This window comes from Heloderma suspectum, chromosome 1 (assembly GCF_057233095.1).
Source record: "Heloderma suspectum isolate Gila_16-S chromosome 1, 16-S_ref, whole genome shotgun sequence".
NCBI classification, from domain to species: domain Eukaryota; kingdom Metazoa; phylum Chordata; class Lepidosauria; order Squamata; family Helodermatidae; genus Heloderma; species Heloderma suspectum.
The window spans coordinates 159,043,187-159,064,506 of NC_139458.1; the positions used below are offsets into that span (position 1 = coordinate 159,043,187).

At 44.7% G+C, this 21,320-nt stretch overlaps 1 protein-coding gene across 1 annotated transcript in view; it reads right to left on the bottom strand.

Annotated features, from left to right (window-relative positions):
- Positions 1-645: 645 nt before the first annotated feature.
- DPP10 (dipeptidyl peptidase like 10) overlaps positions 646-21,320 on the bottom strand; it is a 561,648-nt gene continuing 540,973 nt past the window's right edge. Inside the window, exons 22-26 of the mRNA XM_084808348.1 lie at positions 7,228-7,327; positions 6,919-6,977; positions 6,747-6,819; positions 3,553-3,626; positions 646-1,862 (exon numbers count right to left, since the gene is read on the bottom strand). Coding sequence (XP_084664474.1) covers positions 1,725-1,862; positions 3,553-3,626; positions 6,747-6,819; positions 6,919-6,977; positions 7,228-7,327 — 444 coding nt within the window. The 3' untranslated portion in view covers positions 646-1,724. The remainder of the gene's footprint in view (positions 1,863-3,552; positions 3,627-6,746; positions 6,820-6,918; positions 6,978-7,227; positions 7,328-21,320) is intronic.

Below are 21,320 nucleotides of genomic sequence, written 5' to 3' on the forward strand. Positions count from 1 at the left end.
CTGTTATTATTATAGGAAAAATATGGATTTTTCAATACAATAAATTTGAAATTGCTTTCAGAAGTATGCTGAAATGAATAATGTTACTTTTGGAGGCTGTCCTTCAAACTGGAAAGTATTAATAAAAACCTCTTAGGCACAAATAAATAAATAAAGGCAATTGTCTGTGAGATTCACATTTTGAAAGACCAGTATCCCTTGGACTATATCTAAAATGAAGTGAATAAAGCACTTGGCTTCAATAATGAATGTTAATATTCTGATTGCCAAAGCTGACTGGATTATTTATTTCAGAGTGTCATTTCTAGGGCTGTAGGGGCGCAAGCCTGTGCATGTTTAGACAGAAAAAAAGTCATACAGCTCCCAGCATTCCCATGCCACCCATACTTTTTTATGCTAGCTGAGGAATGCTGGGAGTTGTAGGACTTCTTTCTGTCTAAACATGCATTTATTCACCTTGACAAATATATGGATGCACTTCAAGGTTTTCACCTTAATAAAATAAAATTTCATTTATCTTAAGGAATCCTTGGGAACAAATGGAAAAAAAATCATTTCCCAGTTACTCGACTGAATTTAAATCTTTCATGTAAGAGACTTAATGGGCAGCTGTGAGCCACCAAATAAAGACTGAAACAATTCTGTGATGTGCTACTATTGAAGTTCAGAATGGAATCTCAGCCCATCTGTAAGAGAAAAGGCAAGAAACAGCTTCACAAAAGATTTCATCAAAGTATTACTCAATGGCATTACATTGTTAATAAAATTTCTTTATCTGAAACTATAATTTAATATTCATGTATCTAATTTACATGTGACAAAGTAGCATATTCTAAAATTAGAGTGTAACCAGCAACTATTGACTACTGTAAACAATACGAAAAAAACACAACCCAAACGTTTCTTAGTAAATAAAAAGATACAACTTTTAACTGGGGAATTATTTTAGTTGTTGATACTGTTTTAAACATAGCTGTAACTATGGCTTGAAAAAAATGTTCAAGCACACAAACCTTTTTGTATGTGAAAGGCGTCTTGTGTATATACAGAAAGTCCAAGAGTATAGTACCAAAATTCTGCTTACTGATTTATAGTTGGTACCATAATAATACTGAATGTCTGAAATTTTGGGAGAAAAAAATTCAAACCAATACATATATTTGTTACCCAACCTATCTGGTATTTTTTTTCCCCCATGTAAGCTGAAACAGAATAAAATTTCCTTAATATTTTGATGCTTGGCAGTGAAAAAAATTGCACTTATTGTAAAGTTACAATAGAGTGTTAGACAGCAGCTGTCCTGTTCAAATATTAGTGGCCTTAATACTTATGACAGGTGTGCATTATGCTGAATTTATGCTGAAATTGAGAAATTATGTGCATTTTAAATAAAAAACAGAGCACCTACATACAGAACAAACAGTGAGTCTTAACAGAATCAACATGCACTAATCCTACTCTTATGCAAAATTAATTTCTTCCAGGAAACTGCATCCGACCTTTGGCCTTCCACAAAGGTATATGTTTTGTCCCTTGGTAATACATTTGGACTTTTGTATTCAAATCCCAGTTTATTAGCTCATTGTCACAAAATGTGCTGTTCCACTGGTATATCCTTTAGCTGCCCTTGGGCTTCCACAGAATCTGCTCTCTTATAGTCACTTTATTTATGGTTTTAGTGAGCATCACTGAAAGTCTCCTCAGTTCTGTACAAATAGGCTTCCTTATTCATCTTCCTCTGGTTCCTGTGATAAAATGGGTGCTTCCTCCTTTAAACAAGCACTAAAGAAGCCAAGAATTGTGCTATAAAGGTGGTATTTACTCTTCTCTGATGTGATGTAATGACCTTCATCTGGATAGATCTAGGCGAGGAAAAGTAAAAAGAAACAGACTTTAAAAACCAGATGATATGGGATTCTTTTATTTGTTTTAAATGCTTTTACATCAACACAGAGTGAATGTATTAAGCAATGTTACAGCTTCATTGAAAGCTCATAAAATTCAAACCCAAAATAATATTCTTGATATTTTAAACCAGCATTTAATAGCCTGAACTGAAAGCTTTAGCACTAAATGCATTTTCACATTTTTATTTAAATGCCTTTCTGATTCAGATTTTCAAGATGGTTTAGATAAATAAATGCTCAGCTTGAATCAAGTATAGCTGGAAACAACTGAAGTCCTTAGATCAGCCTGATATACAACCTGGTGAAGATGTGGATCTAATATGAATTATAAACTCATCCAAAGGTTTGTTCTGTTGGCAAACAGTTGATTATGTTTCACTCACATACTGGGTAGGACTGTATATGGCTATTAGTATTTACATATGAAAATGAGTCCTGATAATGATCCGGGTGTTCAATCTCAGATTTCTGCCTCTACATTTACTACCTGAAGACATGATTATCAACATAATGATAGCAGTAAAACATGATGTAACTAGCTGCATCCTGGTCAACCATAGATAAGAAACATGGAGAGTTTTAAAAACAGATATAACAATGGCTCCTCATTTCTGGAAAACATTTTGGGAAGAGCAATCTTATGGTCCATAGATACCATTTGGGGGGCCGTATCATGGTTCAGTTTCCTGGCTATGAGACTGGAGAAAGGGCTCCAACCTTGAGTAAAGCCAGAGGGACTGCTGGGCAGAGTAAGTGGTGGGCCAGCCCAGTTACATGTACCTAAAACTAAATCCAACCCATTCTCTATTATAGAAATAGTACAAATATAACCAACACTTTTTTAAAAAGCAGAATATTAATTGCAAAATGAATATGCTTTTTTTCAAACACTGTACAACTTCAAAATAATAATATGCAAACACTTTTGATTTAAAAAATTACAAAATATATATTTATATAAGATTATTTTTCTACCTAAACGTTCAAAAAATGTTTAGACGTTCTATACAAAATAATTCATTTAGGGTGCCATCCTATGTGGATAGTTGGTAGCCTCCGAACTCAGAGGCTGCCGAGTAGCCAATGCAGGTTGGGAGGACAGCAGAAGCAATCTTTGCCTCCACACTCCAGCTGCCCTGCATTTTCACTATGGGTGATTTGGTCCGTCTAGCAGCAGTGCCGGGGGGGTGGGGGGAAGGAGGCTGGGGCAGCCATAGGAAACAGCATACTACAGCCACACCAGTCTCCTCCTCACCCCCAGAAACACCCCCTTTTCCCCATCTCTGCACTCTGTTTTCAGAGCACGGAGGGTAGCTGTCATGGTTCCCTTTATGCCAGCTACAAAGGGCAGGGGAGGAGGCAGGGGAGGAGGCAGGGAGCCCAGTTGGCTTCTGCTAGCCTAGTTGTATGGGCCTAAATCTCAATTCGACTTTATATTTTGTATAGATACATTATATTGAAGGTATTATTTGAAGGTATTCAAATAGTATACATATACTAGATAAAGATGATACTATTTTGCAATGGTATGTGCTTCAAATACCTGCAAGGAAAAGGAAGAGCATAATAAACCTTCTAAAACTGGTTAAAATTAAAACACATTGAAAGATGCACTAAGCTACAGAGGTTCCTGAATATTACGTACCTGCATAGTATAATTCACTCCGGCTTTTATTAGATGTTTAATTAATTCTGCTGAATGCTGGAAATGGACTTTAGCTATGAAACAACATGTGTGTGTTAGTGAAAGGCATTATTAATGTGAATCAGATCATAGAATCACAGAATCATAGAATAGTAGGGTTGGGAGGGGCCTATAAAACCGAGTCCAACCCCCTGCTCAATGCAGGAATCTTACAGATTAGCTGCAACATAATCTAGACTTCAGTTTAAATGCTTTTTTCTATCTGTTAAGCAACTCAAATATGCACGTGATAATACCCTTTCCTAGAATCTGGGGGGATATATTCCTGCATGAGAACAGCTATAGCATAGTGGCTAAGAAAGTAGGCTCATTCAAATCTCACCTAAGCCATGAACTCATTAGATGGCCTTAGGTAATTTACAGCACAATCTTATGCATCTACTCAGAAGTAAGTCCCTTTAAAGTTTAGTAGAGTGAACTTCCAGATAAATGTGTATATGACTGCAGTCCATGTCCCTCTTTCATATGCATACCCAACCTGGAATATGGAGGATAATACTATTTAACAGTGTTAGTGTACGGATTACTGATATAATATATGTTAAACACTCTGAACATTCAAAACGCATTATATTAATGCAGATATTATTCTTTTAATGTGCTATTTTCAAAGATTCAGAACATTATGAAGTGCAGAGTACTGATCTGTACAACAACAACTATAAATATTAGCTGGTTTTGAGTTCTGAAGTATGGTCTGGTTATTAAACTCATCTCCCACTCCATCCTATAGATATCAAGCCCTCATTCTGGGCCAGCCCTCTCATTAGGCAGAGTGAGGTGGCCACCTGAAGTATCAGATGCTTAACCACAAGCAGTAGATTCTTAAACCACAATTTCCTGTCACATCCAAACTGGGAAACTGTGATTTAAGAGTTCTCTCCAAGTGAGGATCTGATCCAGGTTTGAAATCTTGGGTTGGAAAGAACCTTTAATTTTTTAAAAAGTTTCCAGTTTGGACATAATGGGAAACTGGTATTCACAAAGCTAGAGCTAGATCTATACACTACTGCTTTATAGCGGTACTGAAGTGCACTGATAACTGTTGGGGCACATTACACATTCTGTATACCGCTTTCATAATGTTTTTTCCTGCTTTGTATTCCACATTATCCAAAATCCCGCAACAAATGTCATTGTGTGTCCTACGAGGTATAAATGAGCAAGAAAGATCCAGCGTTACCATGATGGGATTGTAATGATACGAGACAAAGTGTAGATCTGGCCTAGGATGACTTTTTCAAAGCTGGGCACTCAAGGGGGGGAGGGAACAGGAGAAGAGAGTAGGCTCATTCCTAGTATAATAAAGCATGTTTTATTAGACCAAGAACATGACATCTGAACTAGGCCATGATTCTAGGCCACGGGGGATAGCCACGTAAAATGAAGAAGACTTTCTTTCGAAACTGCCCATAAGTGTGTGTGCGAATGCATATTTTCAATGGTCTTCCATTGAATTCCTGTTTCAGGATGGATAAACACTACTCAGAGGAACAAACAGCTAACCGAGAATAGCAGCAGCATTTATTTATTTATTTGTATGCAACATGAATAAATAAATATCCTAATGCAGAAAAGCTCAGTTCTAAGATACAACCATGTAACTATACTAGATAATATGAATGAAGAACCCAGTCATTCATATAATATTCGTGTTTGTTAAAAGTTAGGTCCCATTTTTCAACTCTTTGTCATGCTTGGCTTCTAAGATCTTCTTTTTCCATAAAGGGGATGCACACACATGAGCAGGAATACTGAGAAACTTGATGGAAATGAGAATCACTGTGTCTTTTTTCACTCTGTTCTCAACAGGATCTCTGTCCAAGTGTTGGATATGAAAGTGCCAACACTGCCACAACTCTAAGTTGAGTCAGGCTTGCATTTGCAAGGCAGACAGGAGGTGATAGGGCAGGGGTGGAGAACCTGTCACCTCCCAGATGTTGTTTGACTGCTACTCCCATGCTGGCTGAGGCTGAGAAAAGCAGGAATCCAACAACAGCTGGAGGATCACAGGTTCCCAATCTTGCATATCACTTCAGGTGCTATGCGGGAGAAAGAGGGTGAAGGAAAAGGGGAAAGAATTATGTTGTACAGTTAAACCATCAGTTATGTTATTAAAACTTCAGTCTTGTTAAGAGAGTGATTAGTACATCTGTAATAAGTTCAGCTGAGTGTGATGCTGTATTTATTCTTTCCTTGTGTTGATGTTATCTTAGAATTAAGAACAGGAAGAAATAGTCTCAAAGGCTTTGGCATGATATAAGCTTGTTTGACATTCGGGTGATAAGTGTTATTTGAGTTGTTATTATCATGTGTGATATAATTGCATGTTATGGCATCTCTGCATCTCTTGTAGACAATTTTATAGCTGGAAGAGCACAAGTATTGCTGGAGGTGTGGGAGGATTTCCATTTGATAACAACACAACTGGATTCCAACAGAAAGGTTTTTCTCAAGGAATCAGAATTTAGAATGTGAACTTTATAAAGACTGTCAAAATGGATGTGTACTGGTAATCCATCATCCAGTTTCTTCTGAATATATTATTATGTGTTTTCTACATGCATGGTGTTTAATATATTATGTGTATCCTTGTATACGTGTTTGAGATAAAAGCATTTTTCATGTAGTTGAGGTCTTGTGTTGTGGTGAGATACGGGATTGAATGGAAGCCACAGGGACAGCCTAAAAATATAGCCCATCAGAAAAACACTTTACAAGTCTTTGGTAAGCTGCTATAAATGTACTGAAAAGGTTAATTTTGTATAAGCTATTGTATGCTATAGTTTTTTCCCTGACATTGATATTTTACCAATACCGGAATCGGGAATAATTTCAAAAGCTGATTAAATATTGATGTTGTCAGTTATTAATATATGTTGCCTTCTACCAATGTCATCATGTTCTATAAGATTTAAACAAATTGGTACCTACAGCTGCTAAGAGTTACAAATATTCAGTTAAGAGAAATATCATCTGTTCAGATCTAAAACTGTCAATTGAGTCTGACAACTGGATCTCCAGGGGCAGATAAAGCATTATAAAAAAAAAAAAACACCACTCATCGTGCTCCATGCCTATCTTTCTCTGAAGTTCGTGTGACAAGCTGCAACTGCAAATGGAACTGTACTTACTATCAGCTGTCCCATGGACGATTAACAAATTTTCTTCCTTAAAGCCATGAATATTGTGTAGTACACTGGATGCCTTTAGGAAAGAAACACAGACACTTGTACACATCTGTGACTGATTTACATTTCAAAGGTCCCTGTCACCCCATAAACATCAATCACTGATCTTGCTCACCTGATAAGCATTTTCTTCCTTAGATGGAATGCCTAGGTATCTTTCTGAAAAAGCTGATGCTGTATGTGGGAAAGAGGAGACAATTATTTCTATTAAATTGTTTTCAGTTGAGGTGTGTTAACATTTATGGACCCAATTATATTAACTAAGAAGTGAGGCAAACTGGGTACAGAATTTACCAAGTCCCCTCTAGTGAGCACTATTTGCCACATCTGTCTTCAAATTTTATGTAATGTCTCAACTATCTCACAGAGGTGGAAAAATGAGCCACCTGTATAGGGAAAAGACTGATGTATACAAAATACTTACCATACAACCTCATGTCTGTAATTGGTGCAATCACAGCTCCACACTTGAAAAGCCTTTCATTGGACTTTAGAATCATTGATGCAATATATCCTCCATAGCCCTACAAAACAACCTAATGTGAGTTAAAATGTGCCCATGATTGCCTTAATGAAACTATCTTTTGTTACACAATTATACAGCATTTACATCTATTTCTATGGCTGTCAAACCTTCTGTGAACTATAAAGTGACAATTAAGAGAGAAACAATAACGTTTAGGTCAGATCCCCATGTTCATGTAAACTCAGTCAGATGTTCCTAGGAATTCTGTAGCAAATCATTGTTTGAACCTTCAAGGAGACTCTAAGAAAGTATCTATTTGTTTTTTTATTCACAAATCACTTTGTGTCTGATGTGCACCAAAATAAATATTATCTCAGCCAATCAGAATTCTATGGGCATCATTCAATATCTGTCCCCTAATTTATAATTTATCCTTCTTTTGATGAAGAGGAAATGCTGAAATACTTCCATTAAAAAAAATCTTTCAACTTTCGATTTGCTTTATTTTTCTTCAGTGGAATACAGTAAACCATATAAAAAGCTTGTAGATTGGTTCCACACTTCTAAGAGATGGAGTTCAAGATCTAGCCACCCTAATTTAAAACTGATATGACCAACAGTAGATTTCTCACAAAAAGGCTGTCATCCCCCGCCCCCCGCCATCGCTATCCCTCCTGGAGGGGGGGAATCACCACTTTTGAAAGTGTGTGTTTTTTTTTATTTTCTTCTTGAATGATAATTATGTGCAAAGTAAAAACTACAATTTTTCCAAGGATCTTTGAGTCGTGATAGCATGATCTTCCACTGCTCTTTGAATGCCTGTGTATAAAAATTCATGTTGTTTAGTCTGAAATAAAGACAGTTTTGGGGAATCTTTTAAAATCGGACATAAGCAATTTCTACCCAAAGTAGACAGTCAAATAATTATAGAATAAAGTTACAAAATTACATATAACTACAAAATTAAAAATTAAAAACTTAGTATGGCTGGGGATGTGTGAGTTCCTCTTTGACTTCTATTTTCAATAGCTTTTTTGCAATATTTCCTTCTGAGTACTCAAAATAACCCTTGAATATTTTGAAGTGGTCACAAAAAGAACAGAAATAAAAAAGCAAGTAGAAAATAGGGATGGAGAATTTAATTTGGTTCACAATTTTAAATCAACCAGTCTAATTCATACTTCCCAAAGCAATATGTGGAACTGATGCATTTTTTAAAGATTACTCATTTCTCCACATTTTGCAATGCAGTTCTTGGCTCCAAAAATGTGTATATTAGGGGAAACTGCATGAAAAAGCATATATTCAGAAAAATGGTATACAAAAATTTGTATTTGGGGGAAAATTGCCAACAAAAATGTTTATGTTAGTGGGAAAGCAAACGAATATAAATGTAAATGTTTGCCAACTAATGAGAAAATGGAATAGTATGAACTTTGAACACATGTGAAACTGACACAGACTTAAATAGACAGATATAATCTCTGCTAGAAAAACCTCCTCCTCCCATCCTCCCTTTCTGATACCACACTGCATGAACACCTACACCCTCCCTTTCTTTCTATATGGATGTGAACCCCAATATGAGGGAAATTAAGACTAGACTGAGTATCAGTAGTGCTAGTCTCACCTCATATTGGAACAGACTTTTTGAAAAGAGGCAGTTTCCATTTCAAGCTCCATCCCCCTTCAAATTCTTCCACCATCTCTCATTCCAAGTTATTTTTATACATATTTATACATGATTTATGGCAAGTTTGCATAATGAATCATATCTAAATGCAAATCCCGATGGAGAAAAAACAACAAAAAGTCATGTTGCACCTGATGAAAAAATTTGATCAGGTGAATCTCGCTCTACATTACTGGATTTCTGGGTTCCATGGAATTAATGGCCTTTTAGCCATATTTAGTCCACTACAATGGGCTTTACTAATCTCTGGAAATATTTCCCATAGTGCTAGGCCTAGCCAGAGGTCTTTAGTTATTAGTGCTAAAAGACTACAGGATCTCACAGAACAGAGCACATCCTTCAGACATATGATCCTCCTCCAGGTTTAATGAATAATCGACTATGCAGGCTATGAAAGTATGGAGGTCCCATATGTTCCTGAACATGCAGTTTGTATATGTAACGTGACTTCGGCTGGTCCTATTAATTCCTGCAAGCTATGTTGCAGCTTGTGTAACAATTAATGGGTGCTCATTGTTGTCTCTGCCCTGGATGATTCTTTGTCTGGAGGAAAGACAAATGTGGAGACAGGACATAAAGGAAAGAGAGGAAAGGGGAAGACTTAGAGAGGGGGTAAAGAAAAGAGAGAGTGGAAGATAGGGGTAAGGGAGAAGGAACAGAAGAGGACATCTGTGGAAGATGTGAATAGAGAAGGCTGGTTCTTGCTTCTCCACTGTCTGTAGCTACTGTACTTTCTCAACTGGTTTTATATAAATTATTACAATATATACAATTATAAGGTTGTATAAATTATTGCTAAATGTATAATATATTTTCCAATAATGATCAATAGTTAGCAACTGGGGAAAACATCTAAGCGTATGTTAATAATTATCTATGATCCTAACTACTTATGTACTTCCATTCCGTGCTTTATAACAATTCATTTAATTTATAAGCTGTATTATATAGTGGGCTGTGATCCTAAACATATCTGGCTTCAGTAAGGTATGTAAACTGTCAAACAGAGATATTTAGATTTATTTAATTATTAATTAAATTTATTAATCGCCCATCTGCCAGTCACCCAGCCATGCTGGGTGATGTACAACAATAAAAACAGTTTATACAATAAAATTCAACATTAAAAACATCACATTTCTAAAATTACCCAAGCCCACCCCAAATGCTTGACTGAACAACCATGATTTTAATGCGTGGCGGAAGCTCATTAATGAGGGGGCATGGCGGAGTTCCCTGGGGAGGGAGTTCCACAGAGTGGGGGACACCACAGAGAAGGCCCTCTCCCTAGTCCCCACCAGTCTAGCTGTCCTGGCTGATGGGACAGAGAGAAGGCCATCCGAGGCTGATCTTGTTGAGCGGCCTATGTGGTGTTGCTGGAGGTGCTCCTTAAGATAGGCTGGGCCGGAACCGCATAGGGTTTTAAAGGTCAAAACCAACACCTTGAATTTGGCCCGGAAAACAACTGGTAGCCAGTGCAGCTCCTTCGCACTGGAGTGATGCGATCTCACCAGCAGCTGCCTTTAATCAGGCGAGCCACCACGTTCTGTACCAGCTGCAGCTTCCAAACCATCTTCAAGGTAACCCCACATAGAGTGCATTACAGTAGTCTAAACGAGAGGAGACCAGGGCATGTACTACCGATGGGAGCAGATGGTCAGGAAGGTAGGGGCGCAGCCACCGTATCAGATGGAGTTGGTACAGCACTGTCCGGCTCACAGCTGACACCTGAGCCTCCATGGACAGCTGGGAGTCTAAGATGCAGCTGCTAAGAGAAGGGGCAGTGACGATGGCCTGATCGGCAGCAGCAGGGCCTCCCGGCACCACGTCTCCTCCTGCGCTGAGGATTGCCCGGGGTTTTTGCCTTGGCGGGGATTGCAGCAGCATCTTCTTTTTGGCGGTGGCGACAGCGGCATCAGCGTCAGGGAGCCAGCGGGCAGCTTGTACTTACAGGAGCGATGGCGCCTTTGCCCACCGCCAGCCGTTAACTTTAGTGTCACAGGATTAACCCCTCCCCTGCACCTGCCCTCTCCCAGTGTCTGCAGTGGCAGAACAATGCCAGGCTATTTATACCTTCACCACAGTAAAACAGGATTTAGGTGTGAAGGGTCTTGTGCTTGCACGACCTTTGCTTACCTGCGCACATTACATGAGGCTGGGATATAGATGGGATGCATGTGACCTTGCCCAATTGTACAAACCCATTCCCCCTCAAGGAGGGAAGCCCGAATTGCTAGGGTCTGTAAAGACAGAATTCCAACTGTCAATGCGACCACCTATCTGATGCTGTCTACTGCCAGCTACCGAAGAAGTTTCGGAGGGGGGAGCGGGTAGACGTTCTCTTCCCCCATCCGAGGAGTGGAAAGTAATGGAACAAGGCCCTATAAACAGGGACAGAAAGGCTGGCACGGTGTAATAGCCCTATCCAAAAGGGCCCTCCCCAGTTGGAACCGAGCCCCTCACATGGTTTTGTAGTGGTTCTGTGGCAGGAGAATACAGTGTGCTTCGTAACTTGCATTTTAAAAAGCTTCTGGGTTTCGTTCCAGGACTAGGGTCAGGCCCATTTTTCTCTGAATCAGAGATTTATCTACAGTAGGTATATTTGGTTAAACTTATATTCAATGATACAGCATGCAGGGTGTTAAGTCTGCTGCGTGTGGCCTTGTTTGTTCTTACTCTGTGAGCGCCTTCAGAGCGATGGTGCCTACAAGATGCCTGGGGGGCAGTGCAGGTTGACCTATACAGGTGCTCTTGTGATGTCACTAGGGATGGGGGAGAATTTCTCACCGAAATTTCGGGGGGCTGAGTGCCAATGTATTCGGCCCCCCGAAGTAGTTTCGGGGAGAAATTCTCCGCACCCCCCCGCCCCTCGCACCCCCCCCCCAGGATGGGACTTACCTTTCCCGAATGTCCCTCCCGGCAGCGGGTCCTGGCGGCGGTTCGGCAGGTCTTCGACAGGGGCAGAGGCAGCAGCCGGTCTTTTGACCGGCTGCCGCCACCGCCATTCCAATAAAAGTAAAAAAACAACAACGCCCCCGTATAGGCTACGTGACGATTAACGTAGCCTGTCACGGCTAGATTTGCAAAGTCAGCCATGATAGGCTACGTTAATCGTCACGTAGCCTATCATGGGTGACTTAAAAAAAAAAAAAAAAGCGCGCACGGCTAATGGCGGCCCCCATAGGGAGCCGCCATTCGCGTTCCTTATTTGGTCTCTGTAGTCTACATAAAGATTACGTAGACTATGGCGAAAATAAGCGTTGCCCTTATTTTCGCCGTAGTCTACGTAAATCTTTACGTAGACTACAGCGACCAAATAAGGAACGCGAATGGCGGCTCCTTATGGGGGCCGCCATTTGCGTACGCACTTTTTTTTTTTTAAGTCACCCGTGATAGGCTACGTGACGATTAACATAGCCTATCACAGCTGACTTTGCAGATCTAGCCATGATAGGCTACATTAATTGTCACGTAGCCTATCACGGGGGCATTTTTTTTTAACTTTTTATTTCGTGGCCGGGCGAGGCGAGGCGCCTCCTTTCTGGCCTGAATTTCGGCCGGGCGAGGAGGGAAGCCTCCCCCCCCAGCCTGAACTTCGGGGGGAGCAGCGAAGCGCCTCCCCCCCACCGCGAAGCAAGCTGCGAGACCAGGTAAGTGGCTTTCGTGCACCCCTAGATGTCACACTTCATGCCCTTTAGGGAATGGCGGAGCCCTTATTTCACCAGCATCACTTCTGTCCCATGCCGGCCTTTGGTGGAGGCTGCGTTGTACCATAAATGGGGTTTGCCTCCCGCACCATTGAGTTAGCCGCCCCCCCCCACCCCCAGGATTTCAGTTGGGTTTTAATTTTCTGGTGATTACCAGTGTTTCCTTTTCGGGAACACAAGTTCATCTTCAAGGTGGAGCTACAAACATACTATGACGCCTCCAGTGGGCTGGGCTTTAGGGTTAATTTTCAGGAACACTGCGGGTGATCTCTCAAGATCCCATTATTCGAACTTCTTTTCTACGTGGCATAGCCTATGTGGGCCGATTCAAGGCTTAAAGTCCATTTTTAAATTCCTTGTGTGTGAAGGGCAGGCCTCCGTTCTTGTCATTAAAACACAGCCCTCCCGCAATCCGAATGTTATGAATCAGGTAGTAGTATTGAGTTTGCACCGCCTCCCGCGTAATATCTGTTTTCTCATATAAATGATGGGTAGAATGCTAGTGCCAACGTTTTGTCTAGTACCTGGATGCCGGCACTTCCAGAGACCATGCTAAGAGGTTCTTGTTGAGTGTCATGTATTTAGATAAGCCATGGTGCATATCGTGGCTCAGAGGACAAGGGCCTCCTGTAGGGATGATGTGAGGACAGTTCGGGGTTCGAGAATTCGTCGAGCAACCCGATGAATAGAATGCTAATGAATTCTATTCTATTAAATAGAATTCAATACAATCCGGCCTCCGGAGTCTGTGGCGGTATGGCACAACTCACCTCCGCCTCCCTCCGGAACCGTCTGGGGCCAGATCCTCCTCACTGCGATTCTGTGGAGCTGCCGCCTGCTCTGTAATGCCAGCAATATGGCCACCATTGTTGTGCTGTATTGCTGGCTGAGGGCTAACTCCAGATGCAAATGGCGTCTGGTACGCCATTTGCGGCCGTAAAGCTCTTATATTAAGCTAAATGCAGCCGTAAACTACGGGCTTTACAGCTGCGAATGGCGTGCGCTACGCCATTGGCGTTTGTGGTTTTGGGGGTCATTGGGGTCCGTGGAGGATTTATCTGACATCCCTTGTGTTGGGCTGGGCAGAGGGCTTATAGGTAGGGATGTACGAAAGTCACTTACCTTTTCGCAGGGGTGCTTCGCGGTGGGGGGGAGGTGCTTCGCTTCTCCCCCCGAAGTTCAGGCGAGGGGGGGAGGCATCCCGCCTCACCCGGCCAAAATTCAGGCCAAGGGGGGAGGCACCCCACCTCGCCCGGCCGAAATTCAGGCCGGGGAGAAGCGCCCCATCTCCCCGGCCGCGAAACAAAAAGTTAAAAAAAAAAAACAAAACATGATAGGCTACGTAACGATTAATGTAGCCTATCACGGCTAGATTTCCAAAGTCAGCTGTGATAGGCTACGTTAATCATTACATAGCCTATCATGGGTGACTTTGGGGGAAAAAAAAGCGCGTACGCAAATGGCGGCGCCCTATGGGCACCGCCATTTGCGTTCCTTATTTGGTCCCGGTAGTCTATGTAAAGATTTACGTAGACTACGGTGTAGTCTACATAAATCTTTACGTAGACTACCAGGACCAAATAAGTAGGGATGGGGGAGAATTTCTCCCCGAAACTTCGGGGGGCCGAGTGCCAACGTATTCGGCCCCCTGAAGTAGTTTCAGGGAGAAATTCTCTGCACCCCCCCTGCCCTCCGCCCTCCTCCCAGGATGGGACTTACCTCTCACGAATGTCCCTCCCGGCAGTGGGTCCCGGTGGCGGTTCGGCAGGTCTTCGACAGGGGCAGGGGAGGCAGCCAGTCTTTTGACCGGCTGCCGCCGCCGCCATTCCAAGAAAAGTAAAAAAAAAAAAAACGCCCCCGTCATAGGCTACGTGACAATTAACTACACGAAAATAAGGGTAACGCTATTTGCGTTGCCCTTATTTTCACCGCAGTCTACGTAAACATTTACGTAGACTACAGCGACCAAATAAGGAACGTGAATGGCGGCTCCCTATGGGGGCCACCATTTGCGTACGCGCTTTTTTTTTTTAAAGTCACCTGTGATAGGCTACGTGACGATTAACATAGCCTATCACGGCTGACTTTGCAGATCTAGCCATGATAGGCTACGTAAATCGTCACGTAGCCTATCACGGTGGCGTTTTTTTTTTTAACTTTTTATTTCGCGGCCGGGCGAGGCGAGGCACCTCCTCCCCAGCCTGAATTTCAGCCGGGCGAGGCGGGAAGCCTCCCCCCTGGCCTGAATTTCAGCCGGGTGAGAAGGGAAGCCTCCCCCCCCAGCCTGAACTTCGGGGGGAGCTGCAAAGCGCCTCCCCCCCACCGCGAAGCAAGCTGCGAGACCAGGTAAGTGACTTTCGTGCACCCCTACAACTAAGGAACGCAAATGGCGGTGCCCATAGGGCGCCGCCATTTGCATATGCACTTTTTTTTTTCAAAGTTACCCGTAATAAGCTACATAACGATTTACATAGCCTATCACAGCTGACTTTGGAAATCTAGCCGTGATAGGCTGCGTTAATCGTTACGTAGCCTATCACGGGGTTTTGTGTTTTTTTTACACTTTACTTTGTAATGGCGGCGGCGGCGGCTGGTCAGAAGACGGGCTGCCGCCCCCGCCCCCAACGAAAGGCTGACGAACCGTCGCCGGGACCCACCACCGGGAGGGACATTCGCCAAAGGTAAGTCCCATCCTGGGTGGGGGGCGGGGGGGTGGAGAATTTCACCGCCGATTTCGGGGTTGGCGCTCAGCCCCCCGAAGATTCGGGGAGAAATTCTCCGCCATCCCTACTTATAGGTCAGGCTGCAGATCTCAGAGAGGGCTGTTCCAGTGTGCATGTGTTAGTGGTTTGACAGACACAGCATGCACTGAGAGTGCCTCCTTCCCATTCCATTCCATCATGGTTTGGTGCGGGTTCCCCCCACAGGTTCTGGCGCTGCATCTAGGAGGGAAGAACCTGTTGGTATGAAAGGGCAGGACCTCATCCTGTGTGCCTTGGCCAATTCCCAGGTCATACGGCACAGTTGGCCAGGGATAACAAGCATTGGTCTTGCTTGCTTCTTTGAATTAATTGGAGGAATGTTTGGAATTTGAGGGCCATGCAAAGGGCCTGTCGGAAAGTGAACTGGGAGATGGCATTGGGCTATATCAGAATAGCGATGGGATCATCTCTCATCTGGAAATTATTAGGACACAGGGGGAGCCCTATAGGCAGGAGCTGTCCAATTTGGTGATGACAAACTTGGTTGGATAAGCTAGGGGCCTGCGAGAAGCCCTTCAGCACAGGAGGGGGGAGTGAGACTAAGCATTAGGCTTGTCACTCCCAGTGGCCACAAGGATACAGGCTTCTGTGTGCGACATGCCATCCAGGGCAGGGCCAGGATGTCACCTGCAACTGCGGACTCCAGGCATTCCCTTTCCCCAGATTTCCTTTATGACTCCGGACATTATGGCTATTAATCTGCACCTCTACTTCCAAGGTGTCATTGTTTTATGTGGCCACCTTAATGGCTTTCTTTGGGGCCCTCAGAATCTCCAAGCTGGTCTGGGCATCCAGATGTGATGCAACTGATTGGGCCCTGGGATACTTGACGCCCAAATGCAATATGATATTGTCTGGATTTGGTTCAGGAAACTTAAAACTGACTAATTAGCTAGGGGCGCAGAGGTTTTCCTTCTCCCTACACTAATAGAGGAATTATGCCCCATCAGGGAGTTAGCTGCTTTCCTGCATCTAAAGGGGATGGTAGATTGCCCAGTCTTTTTCCTCAGATGGCTTCCCCCCATTTAACTATATCAATTTTGGGCTGTTACTAAGCTGGCATTGAGTACTCTCAGTCTAGGAAATCTGATCTAGGGCACATTCTTTCAGCATTGGAGCTAGGGATGTACGAATCCCTTACTTGGCTCTGCGCAGGGGCATCCACGGTCGGGGGGAGGTGCTCCATCCCTCCCCCTGGAATCCGACCTGGCCGGCTCCACTCCGCAGCAATTCCACAGAGCCACTGGCAGGGCCGGCCACAGCCAGAGTTCCGGCCGTGGCCAGGCTGCTGCGGCCGCAAATGGCGGCCGTTGTAGCGGCCGCCATTTGCGTCCTTGCTAGCAGCCATGATAGGCTATGTAAGTATTTACGTTGCCTATCACAGCAAAGAGCAGGGATGCAAATGGCGGCTGCTATGCCATTTGCGCCCCTGTTCTTTGCCGTGATAAGCTATGTAAATACTTACGTAGCCTATCACGGCTGCAAGGTCACAAATGGTGGCTGCAGCAGCCTGGCCGTGGCCAGCCGGGAGACCAGCCGCCGCCAGAGCCACCTCCACATCTGCCCCAGGTAAGTTCCATCCCGGGTGGATTCCGTGGGGGGGGGGCGGGGGCTGTTCCGCCACAGATTCCAGGGGGCCGGATTCTTTAGAATTCCTTTAGAATTCTTTAGAATCTGGCCTCACTGGAATCCGTGGCGGAATTCTCTGCCATCCCTAATTAGAGCTGCTCCTACAGCCGTGTCTTCAGGTTTTTTCACAGGATCAAGTGAAGGCGGGGGCAGGTTGCACTCCAAGGCCTTCAGGACTTACGTGTGGGCTTTTCCTTGATGCCAGGGAATAGCTTCTCCTTTTCTGTTACTTACTGTTCTCCTTTATCTCCTTTAGATCAATGGAATGGATGTGAACCCATGCATGTGCTCATGTGGACACAGCACGGTGTTCAGGGATGGTCAGAGGTCTTAGGTCAAGCTATGGATCCCAGCTCGGACTGTCCCAGTGTGCCCGTGTTCAGGGGCTCGGCAGACATGGTATGCGGTGAGAGTGCCCTCCCCACTCTATTCCATCAACGTGAGGTGCATGTCCCCCCACAGGTTTTGGTGCTGCATCTAGGGGGGAATGGCTTGGTTGTGTGAAGGCAAGGGCCTCATTCTGCAGGCCTTGGCTGATTCTGAGTTATCTGGAACAGTGAGCCGGGGATAACCATAATTTGGTCTCATGTGTTCACAAGAATAAAGTGCGGAATGTTCTGACCCAGAAGGCCATGGAGAGGGCCCATCAGAAAGTGGATCTGGGTAATAGCCTTGGGGCTAAACAAGCATGGTGATGGGATCATCACTCACCAGGAAGTCATCTGGACAAGGAGGGAGCTTTACAGACAGGATGGTGTGCACCTGTCTGATGCTGTGATTGACATATTTTTGTCGGATCTGTAAAGGGGTCTGTGAGAAGTTTATCAGCGCAGGTGGAAGGAGTTTGATAAGCAATAGGCTTGTCACTCCCAGTGGCAGCTAGGATGGGCAAGGGGGAATGAGCTGAGGGATGGTGAACATTCAGAGGTACTGTTATGGTGACAGGTGACGCCTGAGGCCTCCCAAACGGGTTTTGAGGCTCGGCAGGGGGATAAGGGTTGCCTGTGAGACTGACTCACCTCACTCACCCAGGAGCTTTGCAGCCTGGGAGGGGGTGACAGGGGAAGGTCTACCTCCCCCAGAAGGGGCAGTCCTGAGGGGCAGCGATGCTGTCATGCCACTCCTCAGGCTATGTATGTTTTCGCCCATTATAGTGCCAGGTAGCAGCTGGCACAGTCCAGTGCCTGTCCTAGGTTTTCCCCTTTGCAGTATTTCAATAAATGTGGCCCAATTTCAATCCAAGCACTTGCATCTGTCTCTTTATTACCCCCCTCTGCTTGCGAATGCCCTTTGTTCCTTTTTTATATAGATCACAGATAATGAGCTATCAAATTACCATTGTGCTCTGCTTCACTTTCCTCTGTGAAAAGAGTTAAAGCAGCAAAAAGAGGAGTGAGATCAATGAAAGACAGGGATGGACGAAAGTCCCTTACCTGGTCCCGCAGCTTTTTTCGGGGGGGGAGGCGCTCCGTTTCTCCCCCCAAAATACTTGGCGGGTGGGGAGGCGCTCCGCCCCTCCCCGCCAAAATTCTGGCCGGCGGGGAGCGCCCCGTCTCCCCGGCCACGAAATAAAAAAGTAAAGTAAAAAAAAAAAGTGACAGGCTACGTAAAGATTTACGCAGCCTATCACGGCTGACTTTGGGGGGGGGGAAGCACATACACAAATGGCGGCGCCCATGGGCGCCGCCATTTGTGTACATGCTTTTTTTTTTTTCAAAGTCAGCAGTGATAGACTACGTAAAGATTTACGTAGTGTATCACGGCTGACTTTGAAAATCTAGCCGTGATAGGCTACATAAATCTTTACGTAGCCTATCACGTTTTTTTTTTTTTTTTACTTTACTTGGTAATGGAGGCGGCGGCAGCCGGTCAGAAGACCGGCCACTGCTGCTGCCGCCGCCAAACCGCTGCTGTACCGCTGCCGGGACCCACCGCCACGAGGGACATTCACACAAGGTAAGTCCCATCCCGGGGGGGGCGGGGGTGTCGGAGAATTTCCCCAACAATTTTGGGTGGCTGAATGCGTTGGCATTCGGCCTCCTGGAGATTCGTGGAGAAATTCTCCAACATCCCTAAAAGATAATGGAAGACTCAGATATGGAGAGAAGGAAGGGGAAGGGGAGAGGGGAAAGGAAGTGCATGAAAAAGGGAATCCATTGTGATCCTGCATTTAAAATGGAAGCAGAAAACCCCATTTTAAATGCAGGATTTTAGGTTAGTGTAGAGATGCCCTTAGCGTGGGAGATGCCCTAGAGTTAACGACGTCATCGAAATGATTTGCAAACTTCCATGAGTAACCAATCTCAATAGCAGGATAAAAGCTCTGTGTGAAGAAGCCCATAGTCATCAAAAGTTGTATGACAGGAACCTGTGGTTTTGGAGATTAAGGATGAGTTGAGTGTGAAACAGTCACACATTTGAAAACATACCTAAAAACATCAGCAGTATACATAGAGGGTAAAGAACTTTCCCAGACTACCAAGGTAATGACTGATGACTAAGCAGTAGGGATGTACGAAAGTCACTTACCTTTTCGCAGGGGTGCTTCGCGGTGGGGAGGAGGTGCTTCGCTTCTCCCCCCGAAGTTCAGGCGAGGGGGGGGGAGACGTCCCGCCTCACCCGGCCGAAATTCAGCCTGGGGAGAAGCGCCCCGTCTCCCCGGCCGCGAAACAAAGTGTAAAAACAAAACAAAACCCCGTGATATGCTAGGTAACGATTAACGTAGCCTATCATGGCTAGATTTCCAAAGTCAGCCATGATAGGCTACGTAAATCATTACGTAGCCTATCACGGGTGACTTTGAAAAAAAAAAGCGTGTATGCAAATGGCGGCGCCCTATGGGCGCCGCCATTCGCATTCCTTATTTCGTCCCGGTAGTCTACGTAAAGATTTACGTAGACTACGGCATAGTCTACATAAATCTTTACGTAGACTACCGGGACCAAATAAGGAACGCAAATGGCAGCGCCCATAGGGCGCCGCCATTTGCGTATGCGCTTTTTTTTTTTTCCAAAGTCACCCGTGATAGGCTACGTAACGATTTACGTAGCCTATCACGGCTGACTTTGGAAATCTAGCCGTGATAGGCTACGTTAATTGTTACGTAGCCTATCAGGGGGTTTTGTGTTTTTTTTACACTTTACTTTGTAATGGCGGCGGCGGCAGCCGGTCGGAAGACCGGCTACCGCCCCCGCCCCTGACGAAAGGCTGATGAATTGCCGCCGGGACCCGCCGCCAGGAGGGACATTCGCCAAAGGTAAGTCCCATCCCAGGGGGTGGCGGGGGGGTGGCGGAGAATTTCACCGCCAATTTTGGGGGGCCGAATGCGTTGGCGCTCGGCCCCCCGAAGATTCGGGGAGAAATTCTCCGCCATCACTACTAAGCAGTAGTCAAATTAAGGTGTTTTATTTGATGCTGAATTCAGGGCATATTGCTGTCTATCTATGTTAGGGATGTACAAATCCCCTTACCTGCCATCCGTGGGGGGTCTTCTCGGGAGGAGAGGCCTCCCAGAATCCTCGCCCGGGGGGGAGGTGATCCTTTCCTTTCCCCTGGAATCCATACAGGCCGGCTTTGCATCGAACCTGCAGGGCTGGAGAAAGTCGATACAGCCGGCAGCCATTGCCGTACCGTATCTCTGTCTAAGTCAGTCCCCCAGATGCAAATGGCATAGTGGGCGCAATTTGTGGCCGTAAAGCTAGTCCATTAGGCTAAATGCAGCCATTTACGGCTGCATTTAGGCTAATCGACCAGCTTTACAGCCACAAATGGCATCCGCTACGCCATTTGCATCCCTGTTTTTGGCCGTGATAGGCTACGCAAATATTTCTGTAGTCTATCATGTGGACAGGGATGCAAATGGCTGCATTTAGGCTAATCAACCAGCTTTATGGCTGCAAATGGCATCTGCTACGCCATTTGCATCCGGGGGACTGACTTAGACAGAGATATGGCACGGCAATGGCTGCCGGCCGTATCGACTTTCTCTAGCCCTGCGGCGCTGGCGGCCAGCCCCGCAGGTTTGACATGGACAGGGATCCAACCTGGACAGATCCCATGGGGACGCGGAGGTGAGTGGTCCATTCCGCCACAGACTCCAGCCGGGGGAGGAGGGCGGATTCTAAGAATCCGGCCCCATTGGAGTCCGTGGCGGAATTCTCCGCCATCACTAATGTATGTGATCATAAAATGCTACAGCATTCATTGTGAGATTTTCAGTCAGAAAGGACACAAAGGATAGTCCCAAATGATAGATGCCTT